The sequence below is a fragment of the Tenebrio molitor genome, chromosome 1, assembly GCF_963966145.1.
Source record: "Tenebrio molitor chromosome 1, icTenMoli1.1, whole genome shotgun sequence".
Taxonomy (NCBI): Eukaryota; Metazoa; Arthropoda; class Insecta; order Coleoptera; family Tenebrionidae; genus Tenebrio; species Tenebrio molitor.
The window spans coordinates 1,449,656-1,476,127 of record NC_091046.1 but is presented as its reverse complement, the minus strand read 5'-3'; the positions used below and the strand labels follow the sequence as shown (position 1 = coordinate 1,476,127).

At 38.9% G+C, this 26,472-nt stretch overlaps 5 protein-coding genes across 6 annotated transcripts in view; 3 read left to right on the top strand and 2 right to left on the bottom strand.

The window, feature by feature from the left end:
* Positions 1–317: 317 nt before the first annotated feature.
* On the bottom strand, positions 318–2,298 carry Gmd (GDP-mannose 4,6 dehydratase). Its single transcript, XM_069036427.1, has 3 exons — positions 2,098–2,298; positions 1,494–1,929; positions 318–1,440 (listed from the first exon to the last, which is right to left on the bottom strand). Exons 1-3 carry the CDS (start codon positions 2,149–2,151, stop codon positions 860–862), a joined length of 1,071 nt encoding a protein of 356 aa, XP_068892528.1. The 5' UTR covers positions 2,152–2,298; the 3' UTR covers positions 318–859.
* Positions 2,299–2,314: 16 nt separating this feature from the next.
* Positions 2,315–3,599, top strand: LOC138122262 (uncharacterized protein CG1161). The gene is made up of 4 exons (XM_069036432.1): positions 2,315–2,508; positions 2,564–2,688; positions 2,738–2,978; positions 3,029–3,599. The coding sequence occupies exons 1-4, from the start codon at positions 2,455–2,457 to the stop codon at positions 3,176–3,178; spliced, it is 570 nt and encodes a 189-aa protein (XP_068892533.1). The 5' UTR covers positions 2,315–2,454; the 3' UTR covers positions 3,179–3,599.
* Positions 3,600–4,299: 700 nt separating this feature from the next.
* On the top strand, positions 4,300–8,490 carry LOC138122260 (ADP,ATP carrier protein 1). The gene is made up of 4 exons (XM_069036430.1): positions 4,300–4,527; positions 6,779–7,040; positions 7,096–7,330; positions 7,900–8,490. Exons 1-4 carry the CDS (start codon positions 4,371–4,373, stop codon positions 8,140–8,142), a joined length of 897 nt encoding a protein of 298 aa, XP_068892531.1. The 5' UTR covers positions 4,300–4,370; the 3' UTR covers positions 8,143–8,490.
* A 253-nt stretch (positions 8,491–8,743) lies between these two features.
* On the top strand, positions 8,744–9,967 carry LOC138122261 (protein lin-7 homolog C-like). The gene is made up of 3 exons (XM_069036431.1): positions 8,744–9,110; positions 9,157–9,557; positions 9,606–9,967. The coding sequence occupies exons 1-3, from the start codon at positions 9,065–9,067 to the stop codon at positions 9,759–9,761; spliced, it is 603 nt and encodes a 200-aa protein (XP_068892532.1). The 5' UTR covers positions 8,744–9,064; the 3' UTR covers positions 9,762–9,967.
* Positions 9,968–10,119: 152 nt separating this feature from the next.
* LOC138122256 (angiopoietin-4) overlaps positions 10,120–26,472 on the bottom strand; it is a 79,899-nt gene continuing 63,546 nt past the window's right edge. For both annotated transcript variants that reach the window (XM_069036426.1, XM_069036424.1), the window contains exons 3-7: positions 19,735–19,866; positions 14,241–14,428; positions 11,267–11,410; positions 11,091–11,215; positions 10,120–10,987 (exon numbers count right to left, since the gene is read on the bottom strand). In XM_069036426.1, the coding sequence (XP_068892527.1) occupies positions 10,896–10,987; positions 11,091–11,215; positions 11,267–11,410; positions 14,241–14,428; positions 19,735–19,866 (681 nt within the window). In that variant the 3' untranslated portion in view covers positions 10,120–10,895. The remainder of the gene's footprint in view (positions 10,988–11,090; positions 11,216–11,266; positions 11,411–14,240; positions 14,429–19,734; positions 19,867–26,472) is intronic.

Sequence of the window (26,472 nt, the reverse complement as noted above, 5' to 3'; positions counted from 1 at the left end):
ACAGAAACTTTCACAAATTAATGTATCGTCGTTTAAACATCAAAAGTGTGTTGCTCTGTCCTCTATCGTTAATTTTACTAAACCAAAATAGTTATTTTTTCTGCTCTCACGGTCATCCAGTATTTTACATAACTCTCATTATTACCAAGCTTACAGCAATAACTGATTAAGCAATTTTAACGCTAGAATTGAACATTTTCGCACCCCAATAGGTAATATTTAAATGGTGTGAAATATGTTTCAACGACGAACGACGGTATCCACTCTGCTTTTAGAACTGAATGAGATGCCAACCACGCAGATAAATACACACTAGAAAATGTCTTCGACTTTTATTTATCTTATCTTACATCATCCAACAAAAACTATGTACAATAACAATGAGCGACCCTCCTCACTGCGTCAACTTTGGTTTTTTACAATTGGCACACAATTCGAAGACTGTTTGTGTACGTTGTGCGCTCACGAGTGCACCATTAAACGAAACAATTTCCTCCAAGGCAATCAGACTTGTAAAAATACTCTTATTTGCATATAGATTGTAATATGAGCCATTAAGTTCGTGGGTACTTACGTGCACACAAACCACATAAGAAATAATTTATCCGAGTTATTACTTTGTCAGGCCCTAAAATAGGTACATTTCTTTCTGAACACACAAGAAAACTAAAACAATCAATACATGTATTACACGCTATGAAGGTAATAAGGCAGTCATCGCTTAAGTGGCAAAGTGTACCTACACTATTAAAATTATCATTTAACATCTTGGACTGACTTGTCCGGTGTAAAACAATTAAGTAAAAAAATAATTAAAACGTCTCGAGAATGTGAAGTAACAATAAGAAAATAAGAAAGATTATGCAAGGGGATTCTTCTTCATCAGTGCAATGTCCGAGTCCATCATGTCCTTCACCAGTTCCTTGAAGGGCACTTTCGGCGCCCAATTGAACTTCTTCCGGGCCTTGGAGGAATCCCCCAACAGAAGATCCACTTCCGTCGGTCGAAAATATCTGGGGTTCACCTTCACCCGGACGATTCCGGTCTCTTTCTCTTTCCCCACTTCGTCCAGACCCGACCCCTCCCAAACTATCTCCTTCCCCACGTGCTGGAATGCCGCTAGGACGAATTCCCTCACGCTGTGCATCTCTCCGGACGCAATGACGTAATCCTCGGGGGTGGCTTGTTGCAGCATCAACCACATGGCCTCGACGTAGTCTTTGGCGTGTCCCCAGTCTCGCTTCGAGTCCAGATTGCCCAACTCGAGGAACTGCGACAGGCCCAGATGGATCTTCGCCACTTCGCGAGTTATTTTGCGCGTGACGAAAGTCTCACCTCTTCTGGGACTCTCGTGGTTGAAGAGGATGCCGTTGCAGGCGAACATGCTGTACGCCTCGCGGTAGTTCACCACGATCCAATAGGCGTACAGCTTGGCGCAAGCTGGGACAACACAAAATAAAAAATCTGGGCAAAATGAAAAACGATTTTTTTACCGTACGGGGACCTGGGGTAAAACGGCGTTTTCTCGTTCTGGGGGATCTCGGCGACTTTACCGTACAGCTCTGACGTCGACGCCTGATAAAACTTGACTTCTTTCTCAAGGCCACAGGTTCGAATGGCGTCCAAGAGTCTCAACGTCCCCACGGCGTCCACCTCCGCTGTGTACTCGCTCAAGTCGAAGGACACCTTGACGTGACTCTGGGCTGCCAGGTTGTAGATTTCTACGGGTTTGATCTTGTTGATGAGCTTCACAAGGGAACTGGAGTCAGTCATGTCCCCATAGTGCAAATGCATCTTTCCGCCTTTGTGGGCGTACAAGTCGGTGTGCAAATGATCGATTCGGCTCGTGTTGAAGCTGCTAGACCTGCGAATGATTCCGTGGACTTCGTAGCCTTTGCCCAGGAGAAGCTCCGCCAAGTAGGAACCATCCTGGAAATTCAAATTTCGCGGATTATCGACAGAGTAGAGCGCTGATTTACCCACATGACACATAAACAGAAAAAGCCGGATCGGAACAAATTTGTAATTGATCTACAAAGGGTTGTTAAAGTTGGACACGGGGGTAAAGGGACGTGTTTGCCACATTAGCTCGATTACCTGGCCCGTGATTCCTGTGAGAAGGGCCACTTTCCTGTCTTCACCGCTTGCCATCACGACCCTCGACACTTTCTAACCCAAATGATAAACTATCGGCGAAACTTGAGACGTTTAAACAAACACAACGCTTGTCCGGAACCGATTCTATGAAGTGGATAAAGATAAATCCACAATTCAGGTTAAATGTTTTGTAGATTTCTTTATCTATTTGTTTTGACGTTTGCAGTAGGGGGCGCCCTGATCTTGACACTTTGACGTTTGATATGTTTGACAACTAGAGCAAAAAGTGAGAATAATTGTATTTTGCGATTCCTTTCACAAATTTTCGTTTCCGTTCGATGAGTGGATTCGACTAAAATGAAGCAGGCTGTCGCGCTTCTGTGCATTTTTTCCGCCGTTGTGCTGTCACAGGTAACCCCCCAACAAAGACACGAATCTTGCATAATCTAACGTTAACAAATGCCAGGCGCAGTCCTACGACGACAAAAGATGCAAATGCATCTGTCCCAGCATCTCGTCGGTCACCAACAGCACAGAGACGTCGCACATGGCGCGGATCATGTACATCAGCAATGTCCCCCCAAAAAAATGGTACCTAACAAATCCTGCTTTTCCTTGTTGTAATTTGTTGATTCTGCAGCAACTGTGACGGCGTCATCCTTCCAAAAATCGGCAGAGAACTGCAGGGCAAAGAACAGGAGTTCTGCCCCAGGTGTGAGTGCAAATATGAGAACAGAAACACTGGCATCATCAAAGTTGTTGTGATTATCGTCATTTGGGTCATCTCCATTCTTGTGATCTACATGGCGTTCTTGATTATACTGGACCCCTTGTTGAACAAGCGCATCAAGGGGAACTACCAAGAGCACACCAATGAAGATGTTTGTATTTTGCTTTTGTGGGGGGTGTGAAATTATGAGGGTTGTTGTAGGATGAGGCAAGCACAGCTGGTCCCATGTACCACAACATGAGTCTCAGAGGGAATGTTTTGAACAGAGTGGGGCACCAGCAGGACAAGTGGAAGAAGCAGGTGAAGGAGCAGAGGCGCAATATTTATGATAGACACACCATGTTGAATTAAAAGAGCTCCCATTTAGATAACATGATTAAACACTTATCATGATTTTTTCAGCTCTCCAAGAGCTTAATTGGACTTTAAAATAATTTATAATTGAGTGACGTCAGAGGCGCGTTTGAGCAAAAAAAAATAGATTAAGTGATTATTTTTGATAACTTGGAAATTGTCAACTTGGTGAATGAATTTGAAATCATTTGGGCAGTTCTTATTTCAGATTATGATTCTCATTTCCATATTTGTTTTGTATTAGATTTGATGTACATTGTGATATAATCCAGATATTTTTAAATCATTAGATGAATACTTATGTAATAAGAAAAAATCGTAGATGGAAACTGGAACAGTTAATAAAAGAAATGCAAAGTTGTCTTCTATGTAAATTGTTATTAATTTTTAGTGTAAATATATTTCATTTTTAACTTTTCTTTCGTATTATGATTTATGCACACAAGTAGAGCTTTCTAAAAACAAAATTCAGGTTAAAAGGTTAAAAACTGATCTGAGAGGTTTCTTTTCTAAATGAGAAGGTCTCAATGATGTATTGTTCTGTTTTTTGTACGTTTTCCCCCCATAATTCGCATTGCGTAATGATTCCAATTTCGTTTTTTCTTAACAAAAACGAAGGTCAATACTAGTGGAGAGTTTATAAAAAGATTCTGCAAGAGGTCAGCTTCTGGGGGAACCATGAAGGATTTATCAGATTTGACTCATTAGGCGGATTTCATATCAAATTCACGCAGTCATGTGACGGGTCTGCTTTTTACTTTTGAAGACAAGAGAGACGTAATAATTGCTGATAACGTGGCACACGATCGTCGGACTTTGAGGTCACGCGACACAGGCCACCATCTTGGAATACGCCCACAATAAACCCATCAACTGTCAGTATTTATTTACTCGAGTAATAATTGCCCATTACGCGCTGTTTAGTTTGGCAATTTGCGAGTTTAAGACGTCGTAACTCCTCCGTTACGTAACCTGCAAACTTTTCAAAAAGTCGCGCCGCAAAATCACGTGCGTTTCGAGGTAGAGGGCGCGCGTGCTGTCCCAGTGTCGCGCTGTGATTGGGCGAACGTGACTGTGACGTCACCGCGGTGCCAGCGCCGGATATCAGGGACCGTACTGTCAAAACTGCCTCTTTCGCTCGCCAGGAACCAAGCAGTGTTAACGTGTACGAGTGTAAAAGTCGACGAAAATGCCCACAGATCCCGTAAGGTTTGCCAAGGATTTCCTCGCCGGAGGCATCTCCGCCGCGGTGTCCAAGACGGCCGTCGCCCCCATCGAGCGAGTGAAACTCCTGCTGCAAGTCCAAGCCGCTAGCAAGCAAATCACCGCCGAAACGCAGTATAAAGGTGAGTGGCGTCCATTTTTAATGAAGGCCTAGTCCGAGGAGCTCTGATCCTTCGACGGCGGTCGAGCCGCCACCGACGATCGATACTTGCGTGCCCCAGTTACCGGCCTCGCCTTGAACCCGTCGGAGGCATCGCCGTCTCCGAACATGCCCTCGTTACGTAACCGTTTTCCCAGCGGCGGCGGAAAAGGGGGCCGAGGCTGGCGTTACGCAGGAGGGCTAAAGGTCCGTCTAGTTGGCGTAGTTAACACGTGGTAATCGCAATGACGTCATGGGTTTGACCTCTCGCCGGAATGTCGGATTATTTTGTCCCACCAAGAGGAAAGATATGAATGAAAGTGCGACGAAACTCGCGATCTTACAAATTTCGAAAGCGGGTTCGATTTCTTGTCGCTAGGGGTAGTTCCACGGGGACGACGCGAACGGAGATGGCGAGATAGGCGTCCGTGCAGGAGAGAGCGAGACGGAGACTCGCCACCCCAAAATGTTTGCATAATTTTTGGACCAAAAGTCCCATGTTTCAATCCCAATCGATTCTCTAGTCGTGTTTCAATCCCTAATTGGTCCCGATTCGAGTCTCGACAGTACGTTTCAGACTCGTCGGTATGATTTACCCCCAAGTAAACACTTTTTTTGCTCATAAATGATGCATTATGTCGTTCGTCGGTCATATTAACCCCAGTCGATGGTTCAATAAATTTACCCCACAGAATAAGTCTTATAAGCGGTCTCAGGTATTGAGAATTATCGTGGTTGCCATGAATTGTAGAATATGGCGGATGGTTGACATTTGCATTTTAAAATGGTGGTTTCAATTCAGAAATTGCACGTTTTCGTCGTCTTCGATGTATTTTTTTTATTTCTCAATAAGAATGTAATCGGTCACTTATCGGCCATTGTTAGAGTGCATTTGTTTTATTTTTGTAAGCGTTATCGCGGAGAATTCTTCGTTTCAATAATGAAAAATCAATAAATTCTCATTAAGTTCCACGAACTTAATATAAAACGTTAAATTGTTTACTCGAAGCGTCTCATGTACCGTTTTCAGCTACACGGTGCGATTAGTTATTGTTTCGTTCTTCAACTGTTACGAGTACGATCGAGTAGTCTGTTCTTGATGCGAAAGAAAATCCTTTTCAGTAGCAAAAACCTGTTAGAATTCTGTTGTCCGATTTGTAATCCTGTTTTCGAGATACAAAATTTGGAAAATGTCAAGTTTAAGATAAGTAAAGACGCTTACTATTACGTTCAGCCGCAGTATCTTTGGGAAGAGTGTTACTTAACGATTTGTCAATGTTGCGGTTGTTAACTAAATTGATGCATGATGAACAATTCTGTTTTCAATAGACTGGTTGACATAATTGATTAGATTGTCAATTGATAATTCTTAAAATTATCTTGGAATTATGAAACTTCTCAGAATCTTGAAATTTCCGTTATCCTTATTTGCTGCCGTTCGTACAAGTTCTTGGAATATTAAAAGTAATATTCGGATCTCCCCTCTCGAGAGATTATAATATAAAACTTCACCAATATTTGACATTACTTAAGTCATTATTGCAGTATACCTCTGAGAAAAGAACAGCTTAATTATCTGTTTTAATTTCTTAACGAATCTGGTGGGTACTGGAATGGCCAATTTTGTTCCCAACTGGACATCAGCTTAACAAGTATTCATCATATCATAAGTCATAACTTAAGCCACATTTGTATTAAGTCGAGCATTACTTAATTGTTTTTTACAACCGAGTTGGGACATCCCGACACAATTGATTCAGCTGATAGCGCTTATCTTCAAAATTATCTTACGATTACGACGCTCGTAAGATTCCACAAATTTCCATATTTTTAGTTGAATAACTGCTATGGAAATTGTCGGAAAATTACATTTATTGTTCCATGTCCTTGATATCCATATCTACACTCGTACATAAGATTGGCTTCGCCGATGTATGTTTACAAGTTTCGGATAAACTCGAGAACCACCGGATCGATTTCCAAAATTCTTTCACTGCTAGATAGTTTGGTTCTTCAGAAGTAACATAGAATAGCTTCGTCACTATATCACGTGAGGGAAACAAACAGTGAACGAAAATGTTAACAAAGCCGCAGACAATCGCGAGGTCGTTAAAACGTCACAAGATTCGTAACGCGACACTTGCACCAGATCTTTGAAAAAAAGTATAATTTTGATCGTTACAACATATTTCTCCTTTCGATTTCGTTAATTTTTTTTTTTTTTTTTTTGTTAGGTATTGTGGACTGTCTCATCCGCATCCCCAAGGAACAGGGTTTCATAAGCTTTTGGCGCGGCAACCTCGCCAACGTCATCCGTTATTTCCCCACTCAGGCGCTCAACTTCGCCTTCAAAGATGTCTACAAACAGATGTTCCTCGGTGGCGTCGACAAGAACACCCAATTCTGGAGGTACTTCGCCGGTAACTTGGCGTCAGGTGGCGCCGCCGGTGCGACGTCCCTCTGCTTCGTCTACCCTCTAGATTACGCTCGTACTCGGTGAGACACACCCCCCAACGCGTTGGGGTTGTCGTGACAGTTGTTTTGTCGACAGTTTGGGCGCCGACGTCGGCAAAGGAAAAGCCGAGAGACAGTACAGCGGTCTCTTCGACTGCATCAAGAAGACGGTCAAAACAGACGGAGTCATCGGTCTTTACAGAGGCTTCTTCGTCTCGGTACAAGGTATCATCATCTACAGAGCGTCCTACTTCGGATTCTTCGACACTGCCAAGGGAATGCTGCCCGACCCCAAGAACACACCCTTCCTCATCTCTTTCGCCATCGCGCAGGTAAGGTCGCGAAAAAGGTTCAGACTCGGGCGGAGAAAGAGCTGAGTCGCGAGGTGCGCTTCAAGAGTCCCCAGAAGCTCAATCCAACCAGTCCCGTTCCTGTTCTCCCGAAGGACCAGTTTCCCAGGTACCCAGACTTGCAAGGCACCGCACTCGTACTTTCGACCGATTGCGAAATCTTCCTGTCCAAATATAGAGGAAGTCTAAATTTCGAAAATCGCATTGTGACATTCCGAACTTATCTCGGCTCTCGATTCTAGTAACAAGTGACGATTGCCGTTATCGTGACCTTTGTGGGGTCAAAAATCGCGAATTTTTCGCACCGTTACCGATGTGCAACCGTCAACGCACCGATAAGATAAGACAAGATATTTCGTCTGCGAGATCGTCCACCGACTTTGTCCTTGAGCGATTACGCGATCGTCACGATCACACATGATGTTGTTTTACGTAACTGAGCCTATTTTGATGACTCCAGTTTACCACTACCCATTCACTGATGTCCCCCCGAATTCAATTCGGTTCGAAAGACCAAAACTCGACAGTCACTTGTTGTTTTTGTATGTTAGATCGTCACGACAGTCTCCGGTATCACGTCATATCCATTCGACACTGTCAGGAGGCGAATGATGATGCAGTCGGGTCGGGCTAAGGCCGACATCATGTACAAGAACACGTTGGACTGCTGGGTCAAGATAGGCAAGACCGAAGGGCCAAGAGCATTCTTCAAGGGGGCGTTCTCCAACGTCCTGCGCGGTACTGGCGGAGCATTGGTGCTCGTGCTGTACGACGAGTTGAAAGCACTCCTCTAAAGAAATAGTAGAATTATTTCGGATTAAATTAACGATAATTGTCTCATAATTTATTATTTCATTCCGTGGTTTATGCATTTATTAGGCCGACACATTCCTTTTTTTAGACGTTTTACCATTGATTTAGGCGCAGGAAGGATACATTCCACGTAACCAATTTTTCTTTTTGTTAAGGTTTTTAAAGGCAATTATAAGCTGAAGTATTCATAGACCTGTATTTTAAATTCATCTGTATATTTTACAGCCGTTTACCAATAAACAGTTGTGATAATTTACTTTATTATTGTTTTCTTTTTATTTACTTTGTTGTTGGTAGTAAGAGACGTAATAAAGTTGTTCTATAGTTGAGGTCACGTGTTTTTGTTCTTTCGGTTCGCTGTAGAGCTTTTGTTCGCTTACAAATATTGTGAACGACCGCATTCGATGTAAGTGACGAGCTTTAGTTGAATTATTCTGCAATAAAGACGAATCCGTATGAAATCGTTTCCTTCAATCCCACCTCTTAGAGACGCCCATGGCTTGTTGAATGTTGAATCAGCAGTGATGTCAGGTGCAGATTCAGTCCAGAACCGACGAAAACCAGTTCTACGAATAATAATTAGCTTAAATGAGCAATATTTCATTCTGAAGACCGTAAAATTATGTCTGGAAAAACATTCGTGACGTCACACACCACCATTACTGTGACAAACCGCAAAAAAATTGTTTATTGAGATTAAATGATTTGTAGTGGTTAGTGTTTGTGGGAGTGTCTTCTGAGTGGCGTTTTTTAGTGTTTTCTGAAAAAAGGAATTCTTTTGAAAACAATTTGATTAAAACGAGTGGTTCAACTTCTGGGGAATTTAGGTTTCGTTGGGCGGACGTTAGGGAGCCTGAGCTGTCAGTTGTCATTCACCTGTCAAACAAATCGGGGCCCCTTTTCATGTACGAAATGGCCCAAATCGGCGAACCCTTGACTCTCCACAGAGGTGAGTCCCCACGCGCCACCCCCACAAGCTAACCTTTCATTTCCAGACATCAAACGCTCCATCGAACTGTTGGAGAAGCTGCAGAAGAGCGGCGAAGTCCCCGCTACGAAACTCGCCGCCTTGCAGAAAGTCCTCCAGAGCGACTTCCTCAACGCGGTGCGGGAGGTGTACGAGCACGTCTACGAAACCGTCGACATCCAAGGCTCGCAAGACGTGCGCGCCTCCGCCACCGCCAAGGCAACCGTCGCGGCGTTCGCCGCCAGCGAGGGACACGCGCATCCCCGCGTCGTCGAGCTCCCCAAGACCGAAGAGGGACTCGGATTTAACGTGATGGGGGGCAAAGAGCAGAACTCGCCCATCTACATCTCCAGGATTATTCCTGGGGGCGTTGCAGACAGACATGGAGGGCTGAAACGCGGCGACCAGTTGTTGAGCGTGAATGGAGTGGTGAGTATTGTTGTGGGTTAGAAAATGTAACCTTGACGCGGTTTGAAGTCTGTTGAAGGAGAGAATCATGAGAAGGCTGTGGAACTGTTGAAACAGGCTCATGGGTCGGTCAAGTTGGTAGTGAGGTACACTCCCAAGGTGCTGGAGGAGATGGAGTTGAGGTTTGACAAGCAGAGGGCCAGGAGGAGGCAACAGTACAACTGAGGCAGGCATTGAGCTGATATTATAGAATGTCGTTATACTCGAATAATGGGGCGCACTAAGTAATTGGATCTGCAACTGAACCACATTTATGATAATTATTGATGACAAGTATTAAGTGTTGCGCAGGTATTATTTTTATGATTTTTTATTTATGCTGTGAAAGTAAAACGTTAAGACAAACGAAAGAAAAACTATAATTGACCTGATACATCCAGCGATTCCTCATTTCCTTACTCGAGATCTAGAAAAAGGACCGCTTAAAGTGTATTGTTGGTTGCATAGTTTGAATCGTTGATACATTATTGATTGCGGTAAAAGGATAAAAGAGAAATGCGGGAGGTAATAAAGCGTCGTGAAGTAATACTTAACATAATTTATTATATTAAAATATATTTAATTTATACAACTCTGGAAATATAATATTTACAACAACCATATAAAACGCTAAAAGGTACATTACCTAACGTAGGATTTGATTTTTAAACCTGCCTAATACGAACATTGCAATTCATGTCCCATTAGCCTCATAACAAAATACCTTACATTAATACAGACCTATCGGTAGAATTTTTTCGAAAAGGAAAAAAATAGTTCCGATAAGCGACACAGTCTTAAATTTCCTTTTTTTTACGTTACATATTATTTGTTTCGTTGTTTTCTCTGTTTTTGTTTGCAAAAAGAATGTTCATATCCCAATTTATAATCAACGGAAATCGTTCAGTTTCCACGTTAGTAGCTTGTTAGTTTTTGCAAATACCGTGCAGGAAATTGGTTGTGTGTGTATTAGTGTAACTAATGAAAAAAACATTACAAAACCTCTCTTAATCACTAGATGGGATGCGGCGTATCAAATAATGTACAAAACCTAACCTACACTTATTACATATTAGCATCGTACAGTGCGACACGAGCCTAACGTCCGCGGACATTAGGCTCGTGTCGCGCTGTACGTTAGAATTGTAAGAGGAATAAAAACTGTTCGGACTAATCTATGAGGTAATTTTAAATAGGTAAGAGTGTCGGATGTGTCGAAATAAATATTGATTATGATTCGATGAAATTTCAATAAAATGATTCAATGGACCGATGATTATAAATTGGCTAGTTCGCTTCTCTCTCGCACTCGTTACGTGATTATGTTGTTGTAACCGGTCCTTTGGGCTTGATCATCATCATCGCCTTCTTCAGCGTGTAGTCCCATCCCCTCCATCTGAACCAGACGATGCCTGAAACGTAATTACCCCTTCACATCCAGTTCTCGTACGCGTTACGCAACCAGTCCAGATCGTTACGTAACGCAACGCAAGACGCTCTCGGTTTCAACTTTACCTTGTCGGGCCGTCAGGTCTTGAGGGTCATTGAGGTAGAGGCCGTTGAGGCCCCGTCCGCACGACTTCCACCACCAGCCGCCCTTCAGCATGGAGGCGCAGTTGAGGCTGGACCTGTCGTTGTCTCTGCGCAAACGTGTCAGATACAAAAAGACTAATTTTTCTGTTCGAATTTACCTATTGTAAGTGGAGAAAGGACTGTTGTTGCTGCCGTACCAGGGGTCGTTGAGGGAGTCCCCAGCGTTACCCTCGTAACCGTCGATTTCTAACTTGTAGTATTCACCTTCTGAGAATATCTTGAAGTGGGAGTATTGGGCAAATCTGTGAACACACCGGCCATTCTACACATCTAATTGTTTGTTTGGACTGTCGATTTCGTCAACTGTTTGTTTGGCGATCGATAAATCATCGGGCTTTTGTTGGTTGTGAAATTTAGTGAGTTGTTGTGGCTTTAATAAGGTGTTTAATGGGATGACTTGCAGAAAAGTGAGAATAGACGATCCAAAAATGGTTTTTGAAGGACGTAATTCGACGGAAATTGGATTGTGCTCCTGGTTTGGCCCACTTAAGGCAAGAAGAGACACAAAATAGATGATAATGGAAAAAGAAGAAAAAGATGGATTTGGAGTTGATCAAGTTAAATGAAATAATGAAAAGTAGAAGAATGTGGAAAAAAGAAGTACATCTAAAATGAGAAGAATTTAAAGGTGATATGAGTTGAATGAAGAAGAAAATGTAAAGATAGTACTTACCTAAAAAAGAAAGACATGCTAAAAAGTAAAAAAAAATATACTTTTCAAGGCATAATAAGGAGAAAAAGAAACCAAAGAAATAAATAATATTTTGTCGCAGTAATTTGCGTTAAAGATTGAATAAATGTATTTACTAAAGAAACAGATGTAGGAAGGGCGTAAATTAAAAAAAAAGATTCAATCTGTCTAAACAAAAGGTGAAATCAAAGCTGAAAAATGGATACAGAATGAAAAAAAGGAAAGCCAGGAAGTTGTTTCTGTTTTTGAAACAGGAAAATGATAAAGAAGGATTTAAGCAGCAACTGTAGTAGAAGTAAGGAAAAATATGAAGAAAATAACAACAGATAGAGAAACAAAATACTATAAGAAATAAATTTTAAAGGATTTTTGGGATTTTTTTAAAGTGGTAAAACAAAACAAGAAAAAAATTATGGAAGAAATATAGAAATAGACTTGAAAAGTAAAAAGTAAATATTATTATGTTTGTAAATAAAAAGGAAGAAACATAAAAAGGGCATTCATAGGTATTAACGGACAATGGGTCAAGAATATAAAAGAAGGATCGGTTGAAAAATGGCATTATAACGATATTTGAAATATAATTAATAAAAGGGACAAGAGTAAGTAAGAGTGTCTAATACAAAATACAACAAAGTATAAAAAAGAAGAATTAATTTAACTCGGACAAATGTGCGATCAATAATAAAGAAGCGATATTTATGGGGAGTTAAATAAAGAAATTAAAGAATTTTATCTCATAAAAAAACAGAAGAAAAAAATAAATAACTAAGAAAGAAATATAACAGAAATACAGAACATAGACGTACAGAAATGTAATAAGAAAATTATTTGTGAGCACTGCATTCCTGCAGTGAACTTCCTGTATTTGGTATGGCAATAAAAAAAATCTGGAAAATTTTGACCATTTCAAAAAAATTAATAAATGAAAATTGTTTTCGTGCTTTCCATTGGCCAGCATTTTTGTATTCACTGTTACTCGAACATTTTATTTTGACGCTTAAAATGAGTACGCCTCCTCACGTAATTACGTGGTGTTGTGCAATTTTCTTATGGAATCTCCCACGTGCATGTGAATTAGTTTCCGGAAATTTTTCCTTGCTTTTCACTCGGGCCTTTGTTGCTGAGGAAATAAGCAAAAGTCGCAGACGAGTTGGGAGGCAATTCATACACTAAAAATGTTTAAGAAAAAAGCAAGGAAAAATGTTTTGGCGTTTGGAGCAAACAATTAGAAAGTAATTAAAATCAAACATAGTTGTGTTGGAGATTTCGAATAAATCAAGGTTCTCACTTCAACGAGAAAGTTTGTAACAGAGTTAGAAAAATAACGAGAATTATGAAGAAGAGTTATGTTATGTTAATTGAACAAAATGAGAAAAGAAACGGTTTAAAATAATTAAAAAATGTTCAAAAGGATCGTAGAGAGTGAGGACGTGTTGGATAATTAACGATGACACAAAATAAGATTTGTTTGAGACAAACAGAGAAGAAATACATTTAAGTAAAATTAGAGCAAAATCTTGAACGTGCTTCAAATTTGAAGAAACAAAAAATTAATACGTAAAGATGTATTTATTAAGAGATCTTCAATAAATTATGTTTGAAGAAGAAAACCTAAGTTCTAAAAGAGACCGTATAGTACAGTTTAAAAAACAAGAGAAGAAACGACCATAAAAATGAAACAAAATTTAGAGAGTACAAACAGAATAAAATTAAAGACAAACTGTGAAATTTTATTTGTGGAATTATGATAAAAACAACGAAGAAAAAAGTTCGGAAATAATTTGACGGTTGGTTGCTCGAGAAAGAAACTGTGAACTGGTTAGAATAAGAATAAATAGAGGCGGCCAAAAATGTTTTGCAGTGTACGACGTGGTCAAGAAAAATATTGGGCAAAAAGTAGTCGAGAGATGTACCTACAGCAACAACGACAGTTGAAATGGTCGAGAGTACTAAATTCGGAAGGATAAGAAGAGGTCCGCATCTCTTGCGAAGCCTCGCACCATCTCTCGTTGTGCGCCATTTCTGACATTTAATTAAGCGGTAATAGCACATCCATCTAAATACCACATTCATGATCCATCTAACGACTTCCTTCGCCTAACGGTTACGCTTCGAATTAACCCATTACGACTCCCCTATCACGATATTCCGAGTCTCACAATTCGTCCGGTTTCACAACAAACCTAAACAAACATCTCTGGCCTTAATTACGCCTTCGCGTCCGCATAATCGGAGCGAACGATTTTTTCCACCTCCTCGGAACCAATTAAATCGAGTGTCGAGAGTGAAAGTGAAGATGATGCCGGTTCGCCTTGGACATTTATGCATTTGGATCGCGAAATGTGGCAACCGCCGTCGCTCCACCGAGACGCCTCTACCTTTTGTTCCCTTCGAAGTCCTCCAGCTCGACCCGCAGGATGTACTCTTCGTTGTTGGTCAGCATGTAGATGTTCTCGTTGCCCAGCCAGAACTCCTTGGCGGGGTCGCCGAAGCCGTTCTTGTAGTCGTTCCAGTCGCGGTTGAAGTTCTCGCGGGGGTCGCCGAAGTCGTCGCGGCGCTGGATCACCTGCGAAAGGACCAAGAAGTGAAGAACGGATTTCTCCGGGGACCGGCGAATTAAAGCGACACAAGAGATTTATTCCGAGCATTTCAGGATAATTAACAGCCGTGGAAAGTGTGTCTTTGCTGGTTGTCGCGGGACTCATTTTGCCGCTATAGATATTATTTAATTGACATTATTTGCGGTGCACCTGCGAGATTAAGAGTTGTTTAGTGTCGCTCTTATTAAGCGGATTTTATGGACAGGTTTTCGATTTACGACGGCGGGAAACAGGGAGGGACATGGAGATGAGGTCTAGGTCGAGACATTATTCAAGTTTTACAAAACGTTTCGGATTGATTTAAGTCTCTGATGATGAGCAGCTGGCATTCAAAGAGTGTAAGAAATATATCTGAGGATAATTAGCTGTCACTAAGTATTATAAGAAAAATTGGAGAGAATTGGACGAATTCGGATTTTTTTACAAAAATTGTTGAACATGAGAAGGTTTTTTACCCGAAAACCATTTAGGGCAAAGTGGTAAGAAGATTTCCAAGGCAAGGAAAAATGACTTGACAAAGATTACGTGGTGTGCACGTGATTATTACACTGGTCAAGTGAACAGAGTATAGGTTAATCCTATTGTTGCAATATCTACTCTACATTTTCCAAACATGCTTCATTTGAAGAAATTCTTTCAGAGCTTTGAAAGACAATCAAAGGATGATTACTTTCAAAAAGAAATAAAGCCAGCAGAAAAGATGTTTTTAGCGTGTTTAACGCCTTGATCATTTCCATTTTGTGAGAAGCTTTCGAAGAAAAATTGCAAAGAACCATTACTTTCGAGAAAGAATGAAAGCAATAAAAAATGTATCTAGAGTTTTCTAGTGTAATGATTATCCAAGAGGATGAAAATTCCAACACGAGCCGTAGGCGAGTGGTGGAATCGTCCGAGTAAATAATAGCCATTATACGCGAGAAACAAATTTAGTTGTAATTTTTAGCTTTAAATAAAAATTAGAACATTCATTCTCTCGCCAGTACTGATTCTTTTACCTTGACAGCTTAGATCTTCATTGCCCACATCTTATTTTCTCTTCAATTACCATCCGAGTCACGCACGCGTTTCGAAAAATGTGTCAAACCATTTTTCAAAATCTCGACGTTTCGTCAACAAACGTGATAGCTGACAGCCACGTACGCGAAAATTTCACTGCTACAGTACTAACCCAAAAAAACATAATAACTTCATATTATCTAAATTTAAGTGCTTTCGACACGCGAATATTACTAAGTAAAAGGTTGAGTAACACCTACTTATTGCTATACCTGACACGGGCCCAAGTTATTTCGTTCATTAAGAGCGCACCAAAAAAAAAGGAGGAGAAGAAAACCTCAGGTCAGAGATAATTTACAAAGCGATTAATTAAATTAGGAATCGGCACGAATCGAGATGACTTAATTAAAACGGAACGGATCATTTAATTATCGGAGCGGTTAGTCAACATGACATTTAGTGTTTGACATTTTTCATCAGCATCATCATTATTTTTTTTCAGTAATAAGCGTTTAATGTGTTTCCTCCTTGAATGATATAATTCTTGGGATAATGGAGGAGATGGCCTTGTCGCTGTTTCCGTTGAATTATCAAATAATGAGGCGAAATTCTTGTGAGATGATTGGACCACAAACACAAAATTGAGGAGGGAAGAATAATGAAAGGGACGCATGGAAAATTACAGTAGCGAATAAAGAAAGAAATGAGCATTTGGTGTTGATGGGAAAAAAAATTTTGGTTTCGCCGGAAGACACGTCAGATTTCTTTTCCCGTCCGGGACCACCTCGTCGGCGAAAACTCGTTACAAAACGCCTCTTTCATAATCCACCACCAGGACTCCGCATCGGTTTCACTCCAAGAAAGGTCACACGTCGGCTCGCCATGACGCATTGCCCCGCTTCCGTTAATCGAGGAAATAACCTTATTTTTCGCTTTGTATAATGCGTCCTTATCTCGCGGTCCGGGCCGCGCTCACCGGAGCCGAAATTTGTCCGCTGCTGTCGCATAAATTTTCCGGTTTGGACCGATCGAGATCGCCTTTTCCTGATTGCTCCTTACGCAAGCCGTTTCAGGAAACTGAAACTGTTACAGATCGCCGATATGTAGGTGCGCGCGTGTGATACACTTCGTACGGCGGAATTGTGAAATTCACACAGGACAAAGACGGAAATTTATACGTCTGTCTTTTTAAACTTGTACTTCTTAATATGGAGTAAAAAGGTCGTGAGTGCTTTCGATTGAGATTTCACGGGAAGCGGGCCTAAGGGGGTTTGGGTCGGCGGGACAAAGAGAAAAAATGGAAACAAATTCAAATAATTGTGGAACAGCAAATGCATAGTTAAGAATTATAAAAAATTATTGTGGAAGGAGAATGGGTAGAAAAGCAGAAACAATAGAATCTATACAAAGTAAGTGTGAAAATAAAAGAAATAACAGACAAAGTAACAAAAATAGAAAACCGTTAAGAAAGTCGGAATATTTAAAAAAATTATTTACCATGAATTTAAAATATTGAAAAATCTAAAAAATATACAGCTGGAAAGGAAAATGATAAGCTATGAAAAATGTTATTTGGATGATGCGCTTTTTCATTTCAGTTCTCAAAAATATTTTCGAAATTTTGCTGCGAAAAAAGAATTTGATATTAAAAAATAGAAGTAGAAATGGATAAGTGAGTGATGATAAAAAAAATAATTAAAACATACAGGGTGTGTCTGAAATACGTGTGTTATTTTTAACCAGTGGAAGAACTCACCAATTTATGAAACTTTTCTCCATAACCTTTTGTAAAATTCGTAAAAGTTTTTTTGTCCTCCAATTTTTACAAAACGAGTCGTTTTGTGTGATTTTGACAACGCTTCGTTGCTATCACAACAGAAAATTTCCTTACCGATAGGCGGGTATACTCTTTGATGGCAAATTTATTGCAACTTTTAAATCAATTTGTAATCCTTTTTCGTAAAAATGTTATAGAGAAAAGTTTTTAAATTGGCGAGTTCTTCCACTGGTTACAATTAACATACGTATTTCAGATACACCCTGTATATAAGGTAAACAACAAAAATATCATAGAAAGAGAAATAAGGCGGGAAAATTTGAAAAACATGAAAAGAGATTATCAAATGAAATCAAGTTATGAAGAAAAGGAAAAATATTTCACAGTGGGAAATCACAAAGAAATCAAACGGAAATCTGAAATTAGAAAGATTTTCAAATAAAAGTAGAATTCATGTGTCACATGATCCCCTTACAACGATTTTAATTGGCTGAAATGGGGTAGTAAGAGGATGTCATAGCGATAATATAAAACAAAAGAATCACCTTATTTCTGTTTCTAACGATAACGGCATTTGTCAGACTTGACTGCTAAAAACGTTTCTTCAAATTGCGCAATTATAAGCTGAAAAAAAATACAGAAAAAATTATCAAAATGCAAAGCCGGTGGTTTTAAATGTTCCTGATTCAGTATATTCTGTCATGAAACATAAACTCATGATATGAAATAATCGGCGATGTGACTCGTGAAACCGGAGCAGCACATTATACCGCTTGTTACATTATAAGTGATAATTTAATCATCTAAATATGTACGGAAAGGACAAGAGAGTCAAGACAGTGCTGATAAATCATAATGTTGTGTAAGAAAATTGTAACAAGAAAAATACGTGTGAAGATACAGTTACAAAATTTTCATGTGATACAAAACAAGGAAATATGATATATTCATCGTTACAGCGATAATAAAAATTCTCAGAGCAATTATGGGAACTCTTCTTCATTCCATATTGTAGCAAAATCGGAAATTTTATAGGAAAACAGGAAACTGAACGTATGTGAATCTTTGTCCAATTTTTACAAATATGTACAACTCAACTTTCGCCTTGTTAACAAAGTCTACATTTTCATTTTCCAAAAAGTCTTTTATTTACGCCTGTGCCATATACATATCGGGTGTTCATTTAAATTTATCCTCAAAGTTGGCGTTGAAGAGTCGATTGTGAACGCACCACTCGTTAGTAACAGAGTAAAAACACAATCAACGCAAAAAGTGAGGTTAGATTTAAACAGCTGATCCGTAATCCGTGGTGCGTTCACAATCGACTCTTCAACGCCAGCTTTGAGGAGAAATTTAAATGAACACCCGATATAACAGATGAATAAATGAAAGAAATTTGACCCGTGAGGGACGAAAAAATGACGATTGCCGCTGTTGCTTCAACATTTGAAGACAGATCTTCATCTGAAGGACCCATTCTCTATTTTCAAATTTTCACCAAAACGAATATCTAATAAATTTCACTCTTTAGTTTATTGCTAAGGCGTTTCTAAAACAATCAAAGCCTATTTTTACTTGGACTCTAAATTGAATTTTTATTCAAATTAAAATGTGTCGACCTTAAAACATTCTTCGCGGTCATAGCCATTTTGTATGCAACACGTGACATGATACACTACTATCGCACTTAGTGATTACACAAACTCGGCCTACAGAGCCTCGTTGTGCAAACTTCACATGCGTGCCACAATAACGTCTATATCCCTCTTCTTGCGTAAATAACTATTAACAACCTTTTCCTTATCATCTTTATTGTAACAGATTACAATCACAAAGCAATTCTGCAACAATTCCAGGTACTTTGTCTTATTTTTCGACATCTTCACTCACTTCTGCTTTCCTAAACATGTTAAAAAATTCAGTACGCTTTTGTAACAGCGTGATTCAGTAATAGATCACTTTGTTGCAGAGAAAAATCCGAGTTTTCTTCTTTTATTGTACAATTGACAAATCATTTTTTTCTGTCATATTTAGAGAGTACAAAATGACCCATTTTTTTTTCAAAAATTTTGAAGATCGCTGCGCACGCTCCGTATCAGACACCGACAGTAACGATCGAACATAAAAAACAAAAACAACTCCAATCCAATTGACAGAAAGTCACGAAGCATAAAATAATGAATAAGTAAAACGAGCCACAAAAAATTAATAGACACGTAAAGCCGACCAATATTCCGTGAAGCAATAAACGTAGAACGCCACACATTCCTGCCGCAGCTGTAATTTCAGTCAGTTTTTCGACACGATCATTGATTTTTTTCCTCTCGAAATTAAATTAAACGTCGTTTTCTCATCAGAAACGCTCGCTTCTTGCGCCCGCGAAGAACGAGCGAGCGCTCGCGTCTCCTGCGGCGGATATCTCCTGCTGAACGTCGAGCGAGATGATCCGGTTAATCCGGGATTCGGGAAGTCACTAGAAAAGCAAAATGGTCTACTCACCGTCCATCCACCGTCGGCGACTTCTTGTTCGCAGAACACTTTCAAGAACCAGTAGGTCGTTCCGCGGATTTGCAGATAATAGACGCCGGAGTCACGCATGCCCGCGTTGAGCAAGTCCACGCAAGAATAACCCTAGAAATAGAAGGAAGTGGTTATTGTTAGAGCGAGGCGGTCACTGTACAAAATGGATATAAATTATGGAAAACAGAAAAAAACGGGCGATGTGTTGTAACAGGTGATCGATAAGTATTTACACAACGTTTGCCTGTTCCGGGCAAGAAAAGCAACAGAAAGGACGAGGTGTTGAGTGAAAAGCGTGACGTCAGAGAAACGGAGACACGGTCGAAAATTTTGATTCGTTTTTGCGCTAATTAAGACAAACATTGGCCGAAATTTAACAGAGTATTGGTTACAAGAGGTGATTATCATAAAAAGGTGCATGGAAAAAGTGAGGAATTTTGAACACGGTTTTATTGAATAAATTTGAAGTATTCGTGAGTCAATTAATAATCTTACCAATAGTGGTGAAAGTAATACATAACTAACGACTAAATTCAAATGATTTTAAATTATATCATTCCTGGGTAATTTATTACTTACAAATTTTAGAAGTCAGCTCTAGATCTCTTGCTGTATTGGTTACGCTTGGCAGAACGAGAGAAGCGATAATATTTGAGATTTTTTAAGCGTTTTAAATGACGCATTTCGACGAGAAAAACAGAAGAATGATACCCGCAGGAGGCGACTTTACAAAATTCTGCTATCTTATTGTTGTATACTTTTTATCAATTACGAATTGTGTCGTTCAGATTCAGTTATTCAATTTTAAAAGTGTCCTTTGAAGCATTTTGAAGATTTTGCCAAGGTTATGTTTTTCTAAGTTTGAGGTTATAAATAGCGTCAATGTCTAGTGCCTTGTTGTCAGTTTTACTAGTTTGCAGTAGAGGAATACTCAGACATCGTGTGCAATTCAGCAACATGTTATGTTCATTTTGATAGGTCCGCATGTCAGGCACTTTAGTGACGGAAATCAAACAGTGTGTCCAACGTTAAAAAAATAAATCATGGCCTCCCATTATGCCAAAACAACGTGAATGGTATTTAATCTGTTAAAGACAACAATCTTGATGTTTCTTTCAAGCTAAATAAAACTATGACAGTGGATTCGACCAGCCATCTCGATATTAACAAAATTTTTGGAAAAAAATTATCATAAAATTACATAAAAACTGACAGTCGCCAAAATTTCCAAACTTTTAAAATTACATATTTTAAATAATTTATTATCAGACAGTCACATGACAATACTCGTTTTTGAAAAAGTAAATTAATTTAATCAAAATTTAGAATTTTTTTATGCCTTAAAAAATCTTGAACTGTTTGAAAGGTCCAAAAGTCTGGAAATTTTCCAATTTTTTTTTGCAACATTTGATAAAAAACTTTCTTTTTCTCTTTCAGAGTCACATTTACGTTGGTGGATCTGACAGTCTTTGAAAAGATTACAATTTTTTGTAAAAACGAAAATACCGCAAGGATAAAGAAGTGTTAATTGAAACAGCTGCAACACCGAGTAGGGAAATCAGCGAATGAAGAGATTACAAGTGGACTTGTCGTCTTCACCTCTTGTACAAGCCCACTGGATCCAAATTACCGACTTACGGTCGATTTTCGCTCGATCGAAACCCGATAAATCACGACGCAGCCTCCATTACAAGCCACTTATCTCCCAACAGAAAAATCCCAGATAAGAACCAGTCCCCGGCGCTCCTTCACTCCCGCCACAAAAGTAAGTCCCATTCATCACCATCATCCATCTTTCAATGAAACCCCGAATCTTCACGTTTGGACTTTCACGTCAATTTGCTCTCGATTGCTCAACAGCGCCGTTTGGGTTGAGGGCGTTTCCGGCGAACCCTAAGGCCGACGCACACGTGCGTGCGCTGACCGGCTGACCTTTAGCCACGAAAATAAATCCGATTACGTACGATATTTAACATTTACAGTCTAATGGAAATTGATAATTAGTGTCGGCGATAAATCATCCAGGAAATTGCCGAAATTATTGATAAGCGCTCGAAAATTGACATTTAGGCGATGGCGAAAAGACGTCGTAAATTCCCATTGGTTATTGTTATTGTCGGCGGCGGCGATAAATCACGACGGAACCAGATCTGGTGGGCGGTCTGAATTATTGTGATGGTCGTAAAGACTTTGATGGTAATTGACGTTTCTATTAATAATCGCCGCTGATGAGTCGTAATTTAATTATGCAACGGACGAAAAAAGTCCACGAAACAGACCGATCTGACATACAGACTGACCGATATGTCGGTTTGCTTGCATTGCTCAAATCGCATTTAAATTAGCTGAATTAATCGCGGAATTTATGTAACTGTAATGCTAATTGCGAGCCAGTCGCCAGTCATAATAGATCATTTAGCTGCTTTTTTCCATGAGCTGAATGTACCAAGTGTAAACATCGGGTTCAACGATTCAGAATGTCGTAACTGATTGCTCTGAAAAATTACTAAAATTATGTCACGCCAATTAGCATTACTAATACTAATGTGTCATTCACTATAACTGTCGAAATTAAACTGTTTGATCAGATAAAAATGCTAAATCGTCGTTGGTGACAAATTTCCTGGACTAAGTAATTAGCAAAATTAGTTTTATTATTACGAAAAAAGAATGTCTTCAAGCAAACTGTCACACGTTTTGCTCCAATTAATTTTTATAGTCAAAACGTACTAACAATTCATTCGATTACATTTTATTAATTAGCAAAATTATGTCATGTAATTAGCGCTATTTTTTTTCTTTTTTTGTATCAGTCAATTTTATTGCTTTACCAAAACAATTAATTTTTATATTAATTAATATTATAAGCAGTTTAGCAGATTCCAAAAGTAATTAATTTAATTAAGGAATTAGTAAAACTTTAATATTATAATTAGTATATTATGTACTGAAATTGAGCATTTTATCTGGCATTATATAGGTCAGTCACGTGTAAGGTTTTACTTGTTGGATTAAGTACAACAACTAATTCATAATTGATGATTTTAGAAATTAGTACCATTTATTAAGTTTTGCACATATCATAATAAGAATTTGTGTGTATTATTACTTTACTTTTGATAATTTTTCTCGGATAGATAATTGGAAATAATACTAACTGGATCTTATGAATTCAAAATTTTGTAACAAATTAGTAAAATTACTTAAAATGATTGTCTTCATTATCATCACTAATTCTTTATTACTGCCTCATTGGACGCAATTGGAAGTGGGAAATTTAATACGGCTAAATTTCGCAGACTAATTTACTAATTATAGGTACATTCGACTAATACAAATATTTATTCTTCAGAAAATTAAAATATTTTGGAAATAAAAAATAAATGAATAAATTGTAGCATTTTAAGTTAGAATCTTAAATAATTGCCACACAATTTAGTCCACCCTGTATATGCTTCTGAAACGATTATATCTCGGTTTTTATGTAATTATCCTCTGGAAACGTTCCGTCCGTTGACAAATGTCGCAGAGCTTCTAGATTTGACAGGTCCGAAGCTACTTAAGAAATTTAATAAATTATTGAACCTGTTTTGCCTAGTTTAATATTTACATGTATTATGTCACATATTAATAATATTTTTATGCGGTATAATTTTCCGCGCAAACGTGAGCGTGCGAAAAGACCGTCCTTCTCCGGTTTCCAGCTCGTTTTTCCACCATTTTGCAAAGTTCAACCGGAAACGCCACCGACTTTTTTTCGCATTCCCGCCAGGATTTGCAGATCTCGACGTTTGATAAATTGCACCGCCGATTACGTAAAGTCGACGGAAACATTTGATTTTGTTGTAAAAATGGCGACTTCTAAATTGAGAAACAGAAATGAAAAATGGCCGGGCGAATTAACATAAATTTGTGGCAAGTGCAAAAAAAGACATTTAGAAATTTTTGCTCAATAAATCTGCCGCCGGTCGATTTATCACGATTTTCTGGTGTCGCAAACAACTCGGAGGGCCTCTGCGGAATCTCGCGCCTCTCGGACACCGGATGATTTCTCGTCTAGGAGCTTCTCCGGCGCGTTATCTTGACCGACACTCGGGAGTCGCAAAATCTAGAGATGGATGGAACCGATTAGCGCGTTTTTTCCCCTAGGCGGCGATAAATCCGTTCGTTAAAGCCGCCTTCCTGACGTATCGTCGAAATCTCCGCCGCCGCCTCGACTTTCTAACGTGCGTGCGTGTCTCGCATGTGGCCGCCGTCCATCAGAGGATTTAATTAAGAGCAATCGGGACCGATCCGTGGCACATAACTCATCCGAGACGGAAAAATGCCGTCGATTTCCGTTTCGAGACGCGGTGGCCGAAATACACGTTTAAAAAGCGGTCCGAATAGCGAACGCCGGTCCCAAAAAGGACCTCTCGGCGAGGAGCGGGTGTAACCGGTCCTTAGCAGGAAGTGAAAACCGCCGGCGATTCACCTACCACAGCGCGACGACGGTTTTTTCGCAGGAAACGGGAGAAAACGATTGTTCGATGAACGGTTCTCAGTTGAGAAATCGGAAAAACCACCGACAGGAGACGAAACGAGAAGGAGCTGCAGGGAATTGGCCAAAGGTGGTATTTTGAAGGTGCTGTGGGAAAAATTTCTGATTGGGACTAAGTGGAAGTAATTATCCAAAGTAAGAAACCAACATATGTAAAGGAAAAAGTTTCGGGAAATACTGAGATACAAGCTGAAATTGATTGGAGTTAATTGAGATTGATTAGTAAGAACTAGAAGAAGAAACGTTTAATAAGTCGAGACTTAAAAGGAGAAGATGCCACAGAACGAAAGTTGAAAATGATCGAAGTATGTGAGAAGTTAATTAGGACTAATTACTTCAGTAAAAAATTAACGTAAATAAAAAAACGTCCGGAGATGTTTAGTTTGAAATGAAACGAATTTGGAACAAACACAAGTTCTTTTTTCTTAATTGGAGCTATTAATTAATTAGAATTAATTACGTAATCCAAGTGAAAAACTAGCCGGGGAAGAGAACTAGTGAACAAAAGTAATTTTTCTGATTGGAACTAATTGCAATTAATTGTTTGACATAACGCATCGTAGAAGAAATAAGTATAAAATTACTAGGTGGGTAAAAAGTTTCTAATTGGAATAAAATAAAACCGAATAATAAATAAAATAATAATAATAATAATAAAATAGAAAAGACGGGCCAGTAAAAGAAGGTCTTAACTGAAATGAGGAAAATCTGGAATGTATCAGAATCTGAGGTATTTCTAATCATTGAAAGTGATTGAAAACAAGACATAATAATAAAATTTGACGGAATGAATTTAGAGCAAACAAAAAATGTGTAGAGATGATACCTATATTGAATCAGAAAGAAACTTAGAATCTTGTAAAAAGTGATCTGAAAAAATTGGATATAGAAATATCTAACGATAATAACGATGTTCGAGTGTAAATCGAAAATACATGTCCGAAAAAATTTCTAAGTGACATTAATTGGAATTAATTAGTTAAAAAATTAATCAATTAGCATTTAGAAAGAAAATCCGTTAAAAGTAAATTGCAAATGAAATTATGAATTTGGAAGATATTTTGATAGGACAAAAGCTGTAAACTTCTAATTAGAACTAATTGGATTAACTGATTAATAAAGATAATCAACTGACCGTTAATTAGAAGCAACAAACTAGTGAAGAAAAGATGTGTGCAAAAATAGAACGAAATCAGCATCTTCAATATAAATATATTTTTAAAAGAAATAATCATTAAGAAAGAACTTTCGAAACAGAAGATCGAAGCGAAATGAAGATTACATTAAATGGAAGAAGACGTGTCAAAAGTTGAAAAGTTTGCAATTTCGATTAATTCAAATTAATTTATCGAGAAAAAGAAATGAAAAAGGAAGTGTCAATGAAGAAACTGATCATGGATATGGTGAAAAGTTATCTTACGCAGTATATCCAAACTAACACTGATCTGAACAGTCGAGAAAACGAGGAAAAATTACTGCCACAAAGGCAACAATTAGCGAAAGGGTTGTATGTGAACAAAAATGATTTTAAATTGCAACAAATAAAACGTGCAGATGTGAAGGATTTCTAATTGGGACTAATTGCAATTAATATCTCAATTACGATGAAAAATCGCTCAAGATAAGTAAATTCAAGTTAATTTAATCTGGAGACGGCTAAAGCTTGTAATTAGAACCAGTCCGTGCAGATTAATAAGGTGCGACAAAAAAGAAGCTGAAACGTTGCTGTCTAATTAATTGGAAGTAATCAGGATTAATTAATTAGTAGGTTAAAGATGCGTGTTGCAGTCGTCTGGAAATGTCATTCGGTGCGGTTTAAATCATCGGATTGTCGTCGCCGTTCTTAGCAGTTGGTGGTTTCCACATTTGCGCTTGACATTTATGGCCATTTGCAAAATTAATAAATAATTAAAGCCTTAACAAGATTATAACAAATTAGTCGTCGGCTACCACCTTTGATATTTTTCCCATCTCCTGTCGCTTCCCTTTCCAAATGAATAATTCAGAAAAATTATGAAACAACCGTCGATGACATTTGCTCGCAACACATATAATTAATAATTTTTGGGGCCCTGATTACGTCAGCGCGCTCAGGAAAACCGCCAGATGGTCCGACTGAAGAAAAATCACTTTCGCCGGAAATCGGGTTTTCGACTGTTAAATAAATGCGTTTAAAT

Coding starts and splice junctions, on each gene's coding strand:
- LOC138122261 (XM_069036431.1), top strand. CDS start 9,065: ATGTACGAAATGGCCCAAATCGGCGAACCCTTGACTCTCCACAGAG. Junction 9,111..9,156: donor ACCCTTGACTCTCCACAGAG/GTGAGTCCCCAC, acceptor TTTCATTTCCAG/ACATCAAACGCTCCATCGAA. Junction 9,558..9,605: donor TGTTGAGCGTGAATGGAGTG/GTGAGTATTGTT, acceptor CGCGGTTTGAAG/TCTGTTGAAGGAGAGAATCA.
- Gmd (XM_069036427.1), bottom strand. CDS start 2,151: ATGGCAAGCGGTGAAGACAGGAAAGTGGCCCTTCTCACAGGAATCACG. Junction 1,930..2,097: donor TCACAGGAATCACGGGCCAG/GTAATCGAGCTA, acceptor TTGAATTTCCAG/GATGGTTCCTACTTGGCGGA. Junction 1,441..1,493: donor TTACCCCAGGTCCCCGTACG/GTAAAAAAATCG, acceptor GTGTTGTCCCAG/CTTGCGCCAAGCTGTACGCC.
- LOC138122260 (XM_069036430.1), top strand. CDS start 4,371: ATGCCCACAGATCCCGTAAGGTTTGCCAAGGATTTCCTCGCCGGAGGC. Junction 7,041..7,095: donor CTAGATTACGCTCGTACTCG/GTGAGACACACC, acceptor TTTTGTCGACAG/TTTGGGCGCCGACGTCGGCA. Junction 7,331..7,899: donor TCTCTTTCGCCATCGCGCAG/GTAAGGTCGCGA, acceptor TTTGTATGTTAG/ATCGTCACGACAGTCTCCGG.
- LOC138122262 (XM_069036432.1), top strand. CDS start 2,455: ATGAAGCAGGCTGTCGCGCTTCTGTGCATTTTTTCCGCCGTTGTGCTG. Junction 2,509..2,563: donor CCGCCGTTGTGCTGTCACAG/GTAACCCCCCAA, acceptor AACAAATGCCAG/GCGCAGTCCTACGACGACAA. Junction 2,979..3,028: donor AAGAGCACACCAATGAAGAT/GTTTGTATTTTG, acceptor GGGTTGTTGTAG/GATGAGGCAAGCACAGCTGG.